Here is a 16,640-nt window from a genome sequence, read left to right as displayed (position 1 = left end):
CTTCCCTCAGTGTGAAAACATAATTATATATAAATATAAGAACTGTCTAAACTGTCTAATTCACTCTAAAATTCCATAACAGGCTAAATAAACGAGCTGCAATAGTAATGGTGGATATACCAGCCTGTATCAGAAAACTTGTGAAACATATTACTATCACATGCAACTTACACATGCTACTTAAGTATGCAAACCTGCCTACTTCCTGTCAGATTGATGATAAAAGAGAAGAAAGCGACACTAGTAAGAAACCAATTTTTTTTTTACAGTCGCTGTTTAGAATTCAGCTTTACAACAGAAAAGATAAAACCAGCTGTCCAACTGGGACTAAAATTGATATGTTTGAGGTGTTTATTAAATTCACTGATAAAATCAAAGTGATGAAACCACTGAGGCCGTTGAAGTAACACATTTACTCCACAGCTCAAACTGACACAAGGGGGCGTCCTATGTTCTTTAACTTACAACTTACTTCATTCCCCTTGAAACCTGTTGCAGCTCAGGAGACCATGTGATGTTCTCTAAGCAATGAATGCATTGTGAGCACAAATGAACTTAAACATCACCATTTTGAATTGTCATCTTTGTGAATGTTGAGCAAAAACATAAATATAGTTTGTACCACTGGTGTGTTATTGTATCAGATAAAGTAAAGAGCTGTGTTGTAATCACATAACTGCTGCCTAGTTTTGCTTTTGTTTTGTATCAGTTGTGCATTGTGTAACATTTGCACGTGACTTACCTGGCCCATTGGGAGGTTGTGGTTTCGCTGTCGGAGAGAACACTCCCAGTTCACGTTTAAATGAGACTTTTTCACAAGAGTCTGTAATGTGAGAGGTTTTCACACTTTGTCCTTCTTTATAAATCATTTTTTTCAAGCGTTTCTTGCAGCCCCACAAATAACCAACAGGTGGCAGCACAGTAGAAGTGAATAAAAAGGCAGCAGCTGATTTAGTGATGTAAATTTAAGATTAGCAATGAAGTTACTACAGTTTATACTTTGTGGAGTAATATTGCTGAGTATTCACTTTAATTACATTAACTATATTAATGTCTTATTGCTGTTCTCAACCAATCAAACTTTATTTGTATAGCCCATATTCAAAAATCACAATTTATCTCATCGAGCTTTAAAAACTGCAACAACCATGTTGTTAACCCTCAACAAGAGGTTATACTTGCACCAAATATTTCACTTGTTAGAGGATATAATGGTGTTTTTAGTATTTTAGGTAAATGCTTTGGTCCCTTACAGGATGTTCAGTTGGCTTCTGTCTAACTCAAACGTCCCTGAGTGATTGTACTAACCTGCGGACGTGTTCTCTGACCTACATGTCCCCAAATGTCCCCTGAACAGGCAGTTGAACCCCAGGGAAGAATGACATTAAAACCAGTCAATCCCACCATTAATAAGAAATCAATCAGTGGGGACATTATAGTGGAGTGCGGCTAACTGCTGAGTTTATGAACATTTAATAACGTTACCTTTGATACTCGTTGAACTTATCAACTTTTAATTCCTGACCTCATCCATGATTAATAAGTCTCTGTCTGATCCTTTGATAATGAGGCCTTAGTGCTGCGGCTGACAGATGGGAAGGCCCAACTGCTGCCAACTGCTTTCTATACAATATTCACCACATTCACACACACACACACACACACACACACACGTGTCCGTCACTCACATTAGCAGTCAAACAAAGGGCTATGTTATAGACGGGATGTTACTCTTCTTTATCAGTTCATTACCAAGGTGGAGAAACAAAATCATTTACATAAGACAAGCACATATAAGTGAGAACGACACAGTCAGGACCACTATAAATAAATAGGTATATATAAATGTATATATATATATATGTGCGTGTGTCACTGTCTCAACTGAACAACCTGCAGAATGCAAAGCACAGTGACAGTTATGTTGTGTAAATTATAATGATTTTAGGTTTTATGGATTCATTTCAATTTGATCGATGTAGCATTTCTGCAAATTAACCGATATACAGTTTCCCAACCTGGTATATTTTTGTAATTATATGTATACATTATATTTATTTAAAAGCTGAATTGTTGTCAAGCCAGTTTACCAGAAATTATTCCGCTCGCTTGTAAAAAATGGCAATTTCTATTCAGATGTTTTGAAAGGATACTACTAATAAACTTGCATGTCACCTTTTATTAAAAAAAAAACCTTGTTAAGTATTAATAAATTGAATATATTCCAAAAATCGATCTCCATTTATTTAAAAGAAATAAGGTTTTACATGAACAAATATACACCACCATCATCATCTCGATAAAACAAGGTTTAAACCTCTAGTTAAAAGCTTCAAATTATGCTTTTTTTCCTCATATCATGTTTCACATTATTTCCCACGTTGGTTCAAAACCAAAGAAAAAAAACAGTGTGAATATTGATTGCTCTCTTCCTCTTTCTGCCTCCTTCAACCTCAAAATCCCCCTCTTTTGCCCCATCGTATCATAATTAAATACACCCAGATCCCTGACAGGGCTTCACTCTGTAATCCTCCTCCTCCTTCCTCTCTTTAACCCCCTCTTTAACCCTCTGCAGCCTCCCGTCTTCGTCCCCTCCTCGTCCTTTGTCTGCCTTTCCCTCCAGAATTCCTGGCTGGAGGCTGGAGCTCTCTACCTCTGTGTGGCCGTCCATCTGCCGTCCGCCTGACCTCCTCTGGGAGCAGATCTTCCCCCCTTCTTCCTCGACCTGAGCTTGGAGGTGTGTGAGGGGGTTGGTCGTTGACCAGTGGAGGGATGACCTATTCCCAGAGAGGCTCTGCATTGACACTAGTAGGGACAATAAGAGGGAACAATGGTATGGATGAAGACCCGGGAGGTGGAGGGTGTGAGCAGGGGCTGGCTGACCGTCTCCATGCAAACATACCCTTCATTCCTCTGTGGGCTAAAGGCCTGTTGAGATGCTTTCGGAGAAGAAAAAATGTGCTTTCATCTTAAATTTTGGTTTGGAGCGATATGAATCATTTCTGGTCGTCATGTAAAGTGTTTTCAAATTTAAAAAGTAGTATTTAACCTGAGTTTTGTGCACAGTAAAAAGCTACCATTGTTCCTTAAATGTCCGCAAAGAACATAACTTAATGATGTATTTCACATAAACCAATGACATTTGTCACTTTTGTTGTCACATATGTCTACATACACATTTCCTATTATTAAAACACCAGTATCCTTCTTATAGCCAGAATAAAACTGGACAAATCCAAAGACCTGTTAAAGTAAATGGTGTCACTGCTTATGAAGTGGCCCCAAATCCTTCTTTTGTTTACCAAACATGAGAAAGAACTGAAACTCAAAGTTTTGACAACATATCTGCACTGGATCAGTTTGAAAATAGTTATTTGGAAAAGACTCTTATCTGAAGAGTCTGAGAGGGGGAAAACAAAAATCCTGCAACAAAGAGTTTCTGTTAAAAAGAGACCGAAACACTGCATGAGGTCAGATGTTTTGGAAAAGGCTGTTATTGGATTTCTTGTTCAAAGTTAGATGAGATGGTCAATACCAATTTCATGTTCGTCAAATGTGAAGTTAAAACAGCAGCCGTAACACAATCCGAATATTTCAAATTGACCGAATTGACCAAGTGTTAAAAGATGCACCTTTGCATCAACAATTCATACGCAAACGTTTCCAGAGATTTATAAACTTGAGCTTGTGATAAATATTCAAGCTCGTAGCGAACTCCCTGAATCTCAACTTGTGTCTTTTAGGTTTCCATGTGATGCAGAGATAAAACAAACATAGACATTTATTAGTACAACTAGCGCATTGTTTAAAATGCGCGAGGCTAGCTTTGATCCCATGGTTCTTTACGTAGCTAATCACCTGTTAGCTTGAGCAACATTTCACCAGAGAGACATGAGAGTAGTGTGAGCTTATTAATTAAAGACTATAACTCTTAATATTAATATAATATTAGCATAGCAATTTTGCAAGACTCCTGGAGCAATAAGAGATTGAGTGCCACAACATTTTACTAATTAAAAAGGAATCTAGATTTTCCGATTATTGCAAAAATATAAAACTCAAGTTGTGTGAAACATGTACATGTTAGAGATTGCAAAAAAAGTTTTTCTTGCAGTTTTTCATAAAGCAAAATATAAGATTTTATACTGCGCTCCACTATTCTAAAAAAAACAGTTCATAATAAACTACGCTGCATTTCAAGCTTAATAACACCATAATAAAACGTCCACTGACTGTAATTGGAAAGCAATATGTGTACAAAAGTATTAATACAGTAAGAACTCCAGCTTTCACTACTGTTGATATACGGAGCAGCCATCTTGGATTTTGAAGTCGAGGGTGGTGAGTTTCCTCCGACCTTCCGAGTCGAAATTCCGACTTGTTCCAGTTGCAACTTCGATTGTTCGAAACTCCGAAGTATAATGGAACGCGGTGCTAGGAGGCTAGCTGTAGCATCATCTTTACCCTACAGACACGAGGGGGGTACTGAGCATAGATATATGTGGCAAGATGGCCGCTATATGCGGACCTTCGACTCCGTTGGCCGGCAACGCGGACGAGACATCTAGCCTTTATATATATATCTATGGTACTGAGCTTCCCATGATCAAATATTCCCCAAAATGTCAAACTGTTTTTCTGGCTCCTTAGTTAAACAAGTCCGTTCCGTTAAATACAAATATTATCTTGGCATAATGTATCGGGATCAAAGTTGCCTGAGTGTTTTATTCACCTGAACGTGCCACAAGGAAAATTCCTTTATCATGACTCTGCAGCAGCATGAAGTTCCCCTCCTGACGAGCCTGTGGTGTTGATGAGGCCGAGCCTGGTGACATCGGTTTGTGGCGTCTCCTCGGCCCATGTGACAGTCTGGGAGCTTCTGTACCGCTGCTGCTGCTGCTGCTTTGCTAATGACCTGTTTGAACTGGTGTCAATGTTAATGCTGCTGCAACAAGACATTCACAGATAAGACAAATGCAAATGCTGGAGTAAAGGTCCAATCAACTGGCCCTCGGCAGTAAGGGCCCCGACACCCCCGAGGTTGTCGGTTGTGTGTTAATTGTTTGGCGTCGTTGTGGGAAGTCCATTTACTCAAATGCTGTACTCAGGTGCAACTTTGAAGTACTCGTACTTAACATGAATATTTCTTCAGTTTGTAACTTATTCTCAAACACATAACAGGAATGATTTTGTGACAATGAGGTCAAATGGGAGTTATATTCCCTTTCAAGATTCTGCAGCAAAAATATATGATCAGTTTATGATATATGAAGATTTGTACTTATTTTATGATATACTTATATTATAAAATACATATATAATGATGATAATTACTAGTTTTTATGGTTCTTACATGTTAATGCATCATTAACGATATCATAGAGAGTATCATAACTCTGTCGTAAGACATACCGTTGTGTAATTAGTAATTTGTTTGACACTTAATGTACATTTTCTTACTTTTATGGGTCGAACTTTGTTTGTTGGATGAGGGAGCAGAAGGTTTGTTGGTGCTTTTTCTTTGTGATTCTATAAACTTACTCAAGTGATATTTTGACTACACAACTTTACTCATAATTTCAAAGTCCATGTGTTTTTGCTACTTTTACTGGTGTGATGATTCTGAATAGTTCTTTAAATGAAAACGTAGTGTCTTTGCATCTATATGTAAGAGGTCCCTATCGTTAAATATCATAGACTTATCTAAGACATTTTTATTTTGTTTTAGTTTTACAGTCACATAACTGACTTAATGCAGTTTCACAGGTTTTCTTTGTTAACTCTTTTGATTTGTCACAAATATCTGCAACTTCTGCTTTTCACAACTTCAATATCTTTTTGAGAGAAGAGTTTTCACCAGCAATGTGTGTGGTTCTGTGTGTGTCTGTGTGTAGGTATGTGTGTGTCTGCTCTTGTAGCTACACCCTCCACCCACAACTGTTAATGAAGGGTTTACAGACAGTGCAAATTGTTGAGTAATGAGCTGCAGGGAGGAATAATTTATGAACATAGCAGCACAACTAACTTCCTGCAGATAGACACACACACACGCACACGCACCAATCACACACACACACACACACTGTTTGCTGAGACAGATAAGCATGGTCCTAATAGACGGTAGTTATAAACTGTAACAGCAGCGCTGACAGAAGATTAAAAGGTTGATAACACATCCATCACATCTGTAAGGAACTACACCAAGTCAATACTCATGAATATATGAGTACAGAACTTGCACTATGCCATTATTCATTCAAATTCATTCATGCAGTTATATATTTAGGTTTGTTGTCCTCGGTACCCCCTCCAAGCTTTACCCAAATCTTCAGGGGATTGCATTTGCATATGATAATTTGTCATCTGCGATTCTGGCTGTATTGAATAGAACTACTTAACTCTAACCTGAAGTATAGAAAACATGCAAAACCATTTAATCACAATGAAAATTTGATAAGTACGATTTTTAACTCGCCTGTTTAACCCGACAGTTAACACACCATGAGGTGAGATTCCTCCTCCCATTTCCAGATAGGAGCTTTTTCCTGATAAGCATTTGCCATCGGGTTTCATGTCTGTTTGTCAGACTGAAAGTAATGGAAGCACCTACTGGGACATGAGGGTCTTGTGAAACTTCTTTGTCAACTCTGTGTTTGTTGGTGTGAGCTTGTGTAAAAAAAAAAAAAAAAGCAGTTGTCCGTGGGGAGTCAGTGTAGGTTTGGTGGGAACAAGGTGTTGGGAGGTTCGAGGGAGGTTTTATTCGGGGTGAGTCTGTGTCTCCCTCTCTCTCTCTCTCTCTCTCTCTCTCTCTCCCCTTTTGTCTGTTCTTTTCAGATGTGGGGTGTGGAGCCCGGAGATCACGGGCCCGTGCTCATACCTCTGCAGGGAAGTTCATTAAACCTTATTTACATTTGTGAGGCCAATCACACAGATACTTGAACCAAACAAAGACTGAACAGTGACGAACGTTGGTGATTCCACAAGACAGAGATCAGAACACCCCCCTGCTCACAACAGCCGGTTCGATAAAAGTGATTACGAATGTGAAAACCCTGTTGTTGTGGTAAAATGGGTGCTGCCTAAGGATTTATCAGATTATTATTTACGCATAACTGTACATGCAGAGCTGGGAATCCAGTCAGGAGAGTGCATGAAAACCCTGGACTGCAGAGACTTGGGGGAAATGATGTAGAACCACAAACAAACACAAACATCCCATAAACCTCTGAGGTGTTTTTACTGTCTTTGAGAACTGGACGGTCCCAGCTGTCTGGTTGAACTGGTTAAAGGTGTGTGACTATTGGTCAGCAAATACTGTCTGTTCAGTATATTGGTGTTAATAGAGAGGCCTGGAGGTGACACACATAGCCAGAGAAAATTGCTTCAACCATTTGATTTACATAACTTAATGAATTGCAGGATGAATCTGGAATGTATGACCCAAAAATGACTAGAAGATTAATGGAGTCCAAACTGCAGGGACCAAATAACTCATGGGATTTAATAACTGAACGGTAATTATAGTTCCAGTCTATAACATCATTTATTCGTAGGATCACAGATCATGTAAAGACGAGCGAGTTTAGCCTGATCTCAGAAAGTAAAGGAGCAGAGTGTGAGAGCTGGTGAGATGAGGAGGAAGAGAAACTACTTGAAGGAAATATTCTCAGAACAAGATTTCTTTTCTCTGAGTCACGTTGTGTGGGAGGTGAATGAGCTTGGGCACACGCACACGCTGTTCCATCATTATGTCTCAAAGATGTGAGACACTGACACGTTTTACTTAAACACAAGATCAGCTTCTTATTTCACAATAACATAAGCAGGCCACTGTCCAAGTTTTCTATAATTTCACACTCGACTATATTTATCAGACAGCAGGAGATGAAATGTGTTACAGATTAAATTACCTAGCAGTGCATAGCAGTGCAGCTGAAATGATTTTCTATGACTTAAATTATAGTAACTTTTTTGGACATACTACTTTTACTTCTAATTGTACTTTACTTAAAGTAAAGGATCTGAAAAAGCTCCCCACCCCTGCTATTTCTCCCATCACTGCAGTGAATTAAGTTCAGTTTAATTAATTTACTTGTCCTTCATTTGAGGTTATAAACAAAATACAAACAGATGATTCATTTCCATGCATAGAAACCTTCAAGCTGAAAGTCCCTGATGTGTCAGCCAGGTTCAAATTCACCTCGAAGCAGCGTCGTCTCCACCATGTGTTTTATCCTAAATGTCCTCTGACGTCCTCACAGTTACTGCTGATCTTTAAGGCATAAAACATGGAGTACCTGACGCTGCTTGGAGGTGAAATGGAATGTCAGGGCTAACAGACACTTGGATGACACCACAGGAGCAGTCTGGAGGCATTTAGATGGTTCTCTTGTTGTTGTTTTTTGTCTTGCGGGGGAAGAAGTGGTCTCCATTTATAACCTCCATGGTGGTGACAATGAGTAAAGTTGATTCTTTGGCTGAGCTATCCCTTTAATAAATGACTAAATGAACAATGTCTGTCTTTTGTCTGTAGGTTTGGATTCATGCTGCAAATGAGGAGGGATCTTTATGTTCATTTTTGAAAATCTCTCTTAGCCAAGTCAACTTTGATTCTGATCTGTAGAGTGGACGCAAGTGTGAGAAGCCGGGTTGAATAACCCGGTGGAGCGGTCGTGGTCCGCGGCCTCAGTCCAGGGGACGAGAACAAAAGATGGAAGATTTGAAGGATTGTGTCACATCCTCCTTCTGCACGATGACAACGGCGTGAGAAGTGTCCCGCGCTGTGATTGGTCGTCATGATGCAACAAGGGCGCTGATTGGCTCAGAGGTTGCCGCTCCGGAGTTTCATTTTGAACATAAATACCAGCAACATCCGGGAGGGTCGCTCCCAGAGACCAGCGGCTGTCAGAGAGGGAGGCCGCTGAGCTGCTGCTGCGCACCGTGGGTTCGATGATCCTGCACGACCCGCTTTACAGAGTTTACCTCCAGAACCACACGGTCACGTCCGGCCGGTTCTCAGGCTCCGTCGCCTTTTCAAATGTTCCCCGGAGCTAGCTAGCTGGTTAGCTTCCTTGGTTAGCTGGGGGATTAGCACCGTCCTGCTTCGCTTTATTGGACATTCAAACTCAATTCCCCCGCCGCCGCTGGATCTACACCCGCTGGACTTCCAACCATGGAGTCGGTGAATCTTTTCGACCAAGCCAGCCCCGTTAACACCGTTTTGGAAAGTAGGCCCGACACGATCCCCGGCCTTTCCTCGCTCTCGTCGCCGCACTGCAGGACTCTGTTCTCCCCCGGACCCGCGGCGGTGCTGTCCCCCGTCACCAACCTGGCTCTGGACATGGACAACCTAGCGGGACTCGGAAGGTATTGTTGTGTGCTTGTGTTGTTTCTTATGATCAAGCCTTGGGTCGGTGCTCAGTGCTCACGCCATTGTTTTTCCTGTTATGTGTTGTCCCCCCCCGCCCCCCCCCCCCGCAGCCTCTGTGATACCCCGAAGAGGAGAAAGCATGCCCGGCTTGAGAAGATTCCCTCCTTTGCCTCTGACGTCTCATCTGATGCTGGTGAGCAACCATGAAAAGCCATTGTCTGTGCTAATTGATGCCGTTACAAATGATGCCTTCGGGCCCAAAGCACCACTGATTCCCAGTCATGCATTTTAAGAATAACTTAAGATGTGCTCATGAGATATGGACTGTTACTCATGGTTCATTTCAGGGATTAGTTTCTTTTTAATTCCTCGCGCACACATGTCTTACATTATCCTGTTCCCTATTTCACATCGTGACTAATAACTCTTAACTTTAGAGTTCAGCCTGTTGGTGAAAAACAAGAAGCAACATTACTTTTGGGGCTTTAGGACCCAGCGATGGAGATCTTTAACAATTTGACATTTTTTTCCCCTAAACTATATTATACTATTCTTTTTTAAATCTTGATTGATAAAGTAAAACCATTGTCCCTTGCAGATCCAATTATTTAATGCGCAGCTACATTCATCCGACACGTACCACTGGTTTAAACTGGAACACGGTGAAGATTCCACCAGCCATGGGTCTAATCCACCAGTATTTTTTTTTGTTTGGTAGCCGGTATCGATCTCTGACCCCAGTCTTTCTCTTCAGGCCTGGGCATGGATCCCCCGAGCCCCATGGACGCTGTTGAAGTGGAGGACACGTAAGTTGCACTGTCCCCATCACGTCTGTTGCAATCAATCAGCCTGTGAGCCGTGCCCCTCAGATTATACCCCCCCCCCCACACACACACACACACACACACACACACACACACACACACACACACACACACACACACACCCTGGCCCTGGGCTCACAGCTGAACCAAGCACCAGTTTCTAATTTGTAGGATTATTGTTTTTACCGTTGGCTTTAAAACGAGAGGTTCACATGTTTTTACTAAGCAGATTAGCCAATAAAGGATGTTGGCTTAACTTTCTTTGTTTTTTAAAGCTAGGTGAAAATAACCCGTGGGCTCGAGTGTAACAGTTTACAACACTTTTTATTCTCGCCCCAAAAAAATTAAGCAAGTTGGATTCCTAAAGGGAAATTTATCCATTTTCTGGAGCTGATCAAAAGGAGATGGGGACATAGCACTTGTCCATAGCATTGTTATCTTCACTTACTCAGCTGCCTTATCTTGGGTGGCCCTTGTCTCAACTCTGAGTTTCTGCAGACATCTGCTGCCGTCTGATGTGCGAGTTCCTTTACAGCAGCATTTGGTCCCCAAGACCTCATTCACCCCCCCCCCCACAGCTGTTTGGTTGCTAGGAGGTTTCCTGGTTGGGGGGAGACATGACCTGCGCTTGGGTTTAATGATGGCCCATCCCCTCTGGGTTTTGGCACACTCTTCCTATACACTGTTATTTCAATAGTAAAGAGGGGGCAGGAGTTTTTTTCTGCATCAGGGCTATAGAAACGAGGGCACCCCCAGAGAACAACTGCCCTCCCTCCTTCTTCTCTGCATTGAATGGGACACGCTCCCCCTCGACAAACAAAGGACCTTTGCAGGACAGGGGCTGGCGGCAGTGGCTCCAGCAGGCATATGGTAGATTAGCTGATCTCGGCATCCCTTCCTCCCTGAGCTCTACACTCAAACTTATTTAGCATACAGGTGGGCAGCACTCCAGTGCAAAGACCACCTCTTGCTTCTGTGCACTCGCCCATCTAATCCAACCGTTCCTCTTGGATTCTCAATAGAGCCACAGGTTCTTTGTAGTTAATGGGCACACAGTGTCTGGACCGGCAATTAAGGCTTTCCGGCCTCTTTACAAAGTGGGTTTTATTACAAACGCCAGTTACTTTTCTTATTGGGCAGCTCTATCTTGAAACATTTCAACCATTACCTACCAATTCTGAATGGTTTCTCTTTTTTCCCCCGTTACAGATTTGAAAGGGCAATGCAACAGTCGAGCAGAGTTGTCAACGAGTAAGTTGCTTTCCAGTCAATATTCCAAAATCATTAGGCTGTAACAGTGCCCCTTATTTGAGTGACATTAGTCTCCATGGACTATTTTACAACACAAACCTAAATTGTTTATTGATTTTTTTTATTTGTACTGAATGCTTCTCCTTTCTATCAATTGCAGGAGGCTACCAATTCGAAGAATCAACTCATTGCCAGTATGTGTGATATTTGCTTTTGGATTTTATTTCTCACTGATGTTCCGGGTTGGATGATTCTGTCAGATTATTGCCTGTTTGATTATCAAGCATCCAGATCACTTTAAATTGAATCTCCAAATTTACCTTCAGAAGTACAGATTGACGATTCAGTACACAGGAGTATAAATATCAAACTTGCAGCTGGGTCTGGGAACAAGATTTAGTTTTCGACTGTTATTGCTAATCGTCCTCCAGTGTCCAACCTCAGCAGAGCAGCTTTTTAACCAAGTCTCTCTTCTCCTTCCCTCTCAGCTCCAGCTCCTGGGTTTCAGTCCATCACTGAAGGGACAGGAAACTGATTCTCACCGCTATGGAATATTCGGACAACAACCCTCCCACATAAATGCCGCCAGCTCGTCCTATCAACTCGACAACAAAGAAAACATGCCGGAGGTCAGTGTTGTTGTTTGCGTTCACTCCACTACCGGACATCACCTGCAGAGACATGTTTTGTAGCAAGTAGATATTGACCTATGAATGAATTTAATTATAGAGTAGTTGTTGGCAATGCTTCCTGGAAAGTGTTTAGCATTAACCTTTTGTCTGTGTTTCCAGGAGGGCTTTGAATTCAAGAAACCAACCAAACCAGTGTCGCGGTGTCGACTGCGCTCCTTTCACGGTGGACAGTCTAAGGACGCCTTCGCTGGCCGCCCCAGCTCTGCACCAGCGCTCATGGTATGCCAACACCTGAAAGGTTGCTTTCCATCTTTGGTTTAAAACCTGCGTCTAGAAATATTCAACTTTTCTCCTCTCCCCTCTACTTTGTCCAGTTTTCTTCACCTCCTCCAATCCAGCAGCTGGACTTTTTTGACTCCAGCCCCGTGTTCCGGAGACGCTCCTCTGGCAGCTCTCTAAACGAGGATGATGATGATGGATTTTTTGGTGTTCCGGATGACAACATGGAGGTGAGATCCCGTAACTTTAAATAACTGAATTCACTCTTATAGTTTTACTATAAGAACCACACGATTTCTCATTTATAACATGTATAAAATTCGTAAAATCTTGTCTTTGCAATATTTTTCTGACATCTCTTTCGCCTACAGAACGACTCTGGGATGCCGATGGGAATGGCCAGCTTGCTCACCGCCCCACTGGTTTCTGACAGTCCAGGAGAAGACTCTGTAAGTCGATGCACTAACACAAGTTCTCTGTATATAAATCTGAGGAGAATTCCAGGAGCAAAGCGGTGTCACTTCAGCAGCATCAAACATGCGATTTTATCTCTAAAATAGAACCAACAGCTATGGCAGGATTGTCTTTGTGTTGCGTCCACTTTCATTCATCAATCTAAAAGCTGATAATGTCATAATCTGTCTCCTGTAGCCTGTGATTCGCTGCCGGCCGCGGAGCTTGTTTCGCTCGCCCTCCATGCCCAGTCCTCTCTCCCGGCCCTGTGCCAAGCGCCCCGACTGCCCCGGAGACGATATCACGCCGGTCAGGGTGAAACGCCGACGCAGCCTGGCAGGCACACAAGTCACCTCCCTGGAGCAAAACCCAGAATCCCCACGAATGGTGAGTCATCACTGCACTCTTACACCTGCATGAAGGCAGCAGGACACTAATTCTACTAATTAACAAGTAGAAATGATAGAATAGTGTCTTTGTAGATTTACAACAAAAGCACAATTTGCATCTTAAAAAACGTTTGCTGTCTCTTGCCTTCTTTGTGGCAGTGGAAAAAAAAGTATTTCTTCTTCTGAGACCATTTTCCTGGTTTTTAAAGAAGGTTTCAAAAGACCAAATTTCTGGTCAACTGTCTTCCTAAGTCTCTCCCTCGTCTCCTTCCAGGGCTGCTCGTCGTTCCAGAGATCCAAGTCCTTCTGTCAGACCGACATCGAGAAGGTGCTGGACAGTGAGGACAGCTCTAATGAGCTGATAGGAGATTTCACCAAGGTGAGGAAGTCTGAAGAGCCTCCTACTGTTTTCTTAACACTGACTTTAATTATGTGAAATGAGCCTGTCTCACCCCATTTCCTTCTTTAGCCTTTTGTATTACCCACCGTGGAAGGCAAACATCAAGACCTCAAGTACATTACCCCAGAGATGGTGAGTAGTTGATCTTGGCTGCTCTTCTCTTTGCCCTGACGACAAATTCTCAGTGTTTTACTGCATGTGATTTCACATATAAACAGAACTGATGTGTTTGCTCTGGTCTTCAGATGGTGACCGCTCTGACTGGCCAGTTCAACCATCTAGTTGAGCGAGTGATCGTCATCGACTGTCGCTACCCCTACGAGTTTGAGGGAGGTCACATCCAGGTGAGTCTACATATGCTGGCACGTTCCATTTACTGTTTATAAAAGGGCCAAATAGAGCTACAACCAAATGTTCCCATTAAAAATAAATGAAAGATCGAGCGCTTAAAAAAAAAGGTTGCCATTAAGACCTGGTGGTCAAGTAATGAACTCATTCTTCCCTGCTATTGAATGTCTCACTTGTAGGGATTTGATCGGGTGTAAAAGTGGAGAAAGGACTCATCGACTGTAATAAACTGAGTGTTGGTTTTCGTCTGTTGTGTCAGGGAGCGCTGAACCTGCACCAGGAAGAGCATGTGGAGGATTTCCTCCTCAAGACCCCAATCCTCACGTCCTCCCTGGAGAAACGAGTCGTCATCGTCTTCCACTGCGAGTTCTCGTCGGAGCGCGGCCCTCGAATGTGCCGCTTCGTTAGGGAGCGAGACCGCGCCTTGAACGAATACCCCAACCTCCACTACCCCGAGCTCTACATCCTCAAAGGCGGATACAAGGAGTTCTTCCCTCATTTTCAGGTGAGCTTATCTTTTGAGATTGCACTTGGGCTTTTGGCTGCTGTGATATGACATCCTGTTTATATCTGACTATCTGGAAACATGAGACTGCAGAGCATTGTAGCACAACTGGAACACCTGTGTTCATTAACCATAGTTCATTGTCTCACTAAGCACAGCTGAACTACTGCTGATGTTGGGATTCAGCTGTTATTTCTGCATATCCCACAATCTATTCAATCTAAGGCGATAATAGAGTTGCCCATGCACAAAGGCCCCTCTTAGATTCTGAGTGACAGGTACACGGACTAAAGGGAAGTGAAAAGTTACTTTAACGTGGAGCAACCAGCCTCAAGAGGTGTAACTTTAAAGCTTGTTCTAGATCCTTGAATCATTATCTAGGACTTAAGAGCCTTCCTCGATCTTTTAGAATGTCTCAATGTACGTTAACAAAAAGGCTTGTAAGAGGAAAGGATTTTTCTAGTTGGATGAACATCCCTCTCACACGTTGATGGACTAAGTCCTCGTGGCTGTCCTGCTCTCTGAACCTGTCTCATCATCTTCCTCTGCAGTTGCAATGTGAACCTCAGGCGTACCGGCCCATGCACCACGAGGACTTCAAGGAAGACCTGAGGAAGTTTCGCCTGAAGAGTCGCACCTGGGCCGGGGAGCGCAGCAAGAGAGACATGTACAGCCGCCTGAAGAAGCTGTGAGCGCCTCCCCAGCTGCCTCAAACACTCTGCCACCCCCGACCCCCCACCCACCCCCCCCCCACCTGAATGGACTGCAAAATGCAAATTTCTCTCAGAGCCTGAGGTCTCGCCCCACCCACACGGACATAATGATTCTGGAATCGCACCAACAAAACTGGGATTTGAAGTCTCAATTATGTCATGTAACTATCACCAGTTGTTATTTATGCAAATGTAGAGACGTGAAATGATGAACCTTGCGCCTGAGGACTTCTTGGTTCAGTGCAGAGTTGAATAAGATGATCTGAAGCACTGATCTTTTATAAACACTTGGACCTACTGCCGGTTTTACCTTTTGCATGACGCTGACGTAAGAAGCACCGATCACTGCCTGGTGCAGAACAAAACCATTCTGCCAAACCTCACGTGTCTTCAGTCTCCTCACTGGGTTTAATGTTTTACTTTCACTGCCTTCTTCATTTTCCACCTTATTTTAGCACTTGAATCAAAAACCTAAAATGGCGAGGTGCTTTTTTGATACTGCTTTTTGAATATAACTTTTTAATGAATTTTATTCGAAACCCCTCCCCCCCCCCATTTGGACATTGGTTGAAAGCGCGACTCTCTCTCCAGACGTCACAATGCGTATTTCAACTTTCAAGACATTTTGTAAAAGTTAGATTCATGCAGAGCTGTTTACTTCCTGATTGGTTGCAATATTTGTTTTTGTTTTTTTATTTTCTCAGTCAGAAGAAACCAAAGCAAACAAGCTTCCTGTTAACTTTGCAGTGAGATTTTATTTTTTTCCCCCAATGCTGCAGGTCGGCAAGTGTGAGAGGACTTTTAATCTTGAAAACACCATTTTGTTGAGCTTTGAATCTCTTTTTTTAAATGTAAAGACTGTTTTGGTTCAGGCTCGTGGGGGAGCCGCTGAAATAAAGACCCAATGTGCGTTCAAAGAGGATGTCCTGTATGTTGTGTTTTCTTAGGTAGGACTGGGTACAGGTAATTGAAAGATGAGTTAATGGTATAAGACTGTAGCCACCAGACATTTTGAATGTTGTCCATTTTACAGCCGATGGTGTAAAAATGTGTTTTTTGCGGAAAAAAAGCTAAACATACATATGAAAATCTTATACTGCCGATATATGACTATTTAAACTAAGTAAATGTAAGACTCACAAGTTTGGTACTAGGTGATACAAATGTATTTTACATGACACTGGAATTATTACCAAGCCCTGTTCCTTGATTCAGCTTTATATCAGTGAACTATACAGATAAAACTCGTGAACATTCTCTTGCTCCTGGTTCTCAAATGTGAGGATTTGTCACTTTACTCTGTTGGTTCAACAAATTTGAGCATTGTAAACATTCAAACGTACGATTTGTTATGGGATCTGAACGTGTCTTTCCGGACACTTTATAAATTAATAATTGTTAGAAACGAACTGGAAGATGAGATCCTAATGAAAATCATACTTTTTAGTCCACATTTAAACCAAACCTATGTTTTAT

At 42.2% G+C, this 16,640-nt stretch overlaps 1 protein-coding gene across 1 annotated transcript; it reads left to right on the top strand.

Annotated features, from left to right (window-relative positions):
• The first annotated feature begins 8,871 nt into the window (after positions 1 to 8,871).
• cdc25b (cell division cycle 25B) lies at positions 8,872 to 16,016 on the top strand. Its single transcript, XM_053435173.1, has 15 exons — positions 8,872 to 9,366; positions 9,481 to 9,563; positions 10,125 to 10,176; positions 11,404 to 11,445; positions 11,606 to 11,639; positions 11,934 to 12,074; positions 12,237 to 12,356; positions 12,452 to 12,586; positions 12,728 to 12,805; positions 13,008 to 13,196; positions 13,473 to 13,577; positions 13,668 to 13,730; positions 13,844 to 13,942; positions 14,206 to 14,451; positions 15,003 to 16,016. The coding sequence occupies exons 1-15, from the start codon at positions 9,173 to 9,175 to the stop codon at positions 15,141 to 15,143; spliced, it is 1,722 nt and encodes a 573-aa protein (XP_053291148.1). The 5' UTR covers positions 8,872 to 9,172; the 3' UTR covers positions 15,144 to 16,016.
• The last annotated feature ends 624 nt before the right edge of the window (positions 16,017 to 16,640 follow it).

This window comes from Pleuronectes platessa, chromosome 11 (genome assembly GCF_947347685.1).
Source record: "Pleuronectes platessa chromosome 11, fPlePla1.1, whole genome shotgun sequence".
Taxonomy (NCBI): Eukaryota; Metazoa; Chordata; class Actinopteri; order Pleuronectiformes; family Pleuronectidae; genus Pleuronectes; species Pleuronectes platessa.
The sequence above is the reverse complement of the archived record's forward strand: the minus strand, read 5'-3'. Positions and strand labels throughout refer to the sequence as shown.

Excerpts from the sequence above, each read along its gene's own strand:
- cdc25b (XM_053435173.1), top strand. The coding sequence starts at position 9,173 with ATGGAGTCGGTGAATCTTTTCGACCAAGCCAGCCCCGTTAACACCGTT. Across the intron at positions 11,640-11,933 it reads GAAGAATCAACTCATTGCCA|CTCCAGCTCCTGGGTTTCAG; the intron begins GTATGTGTGATA and ends CTTCCCTCTCAG. Across the intron at positions 12,357-12,451 it reads GCTCTGCACCAGCGCTCATG|TTTTCTTCACCTCCTCCAAT; the intron begins GTATGCCAACAC and ends TACTTTGTCCAG.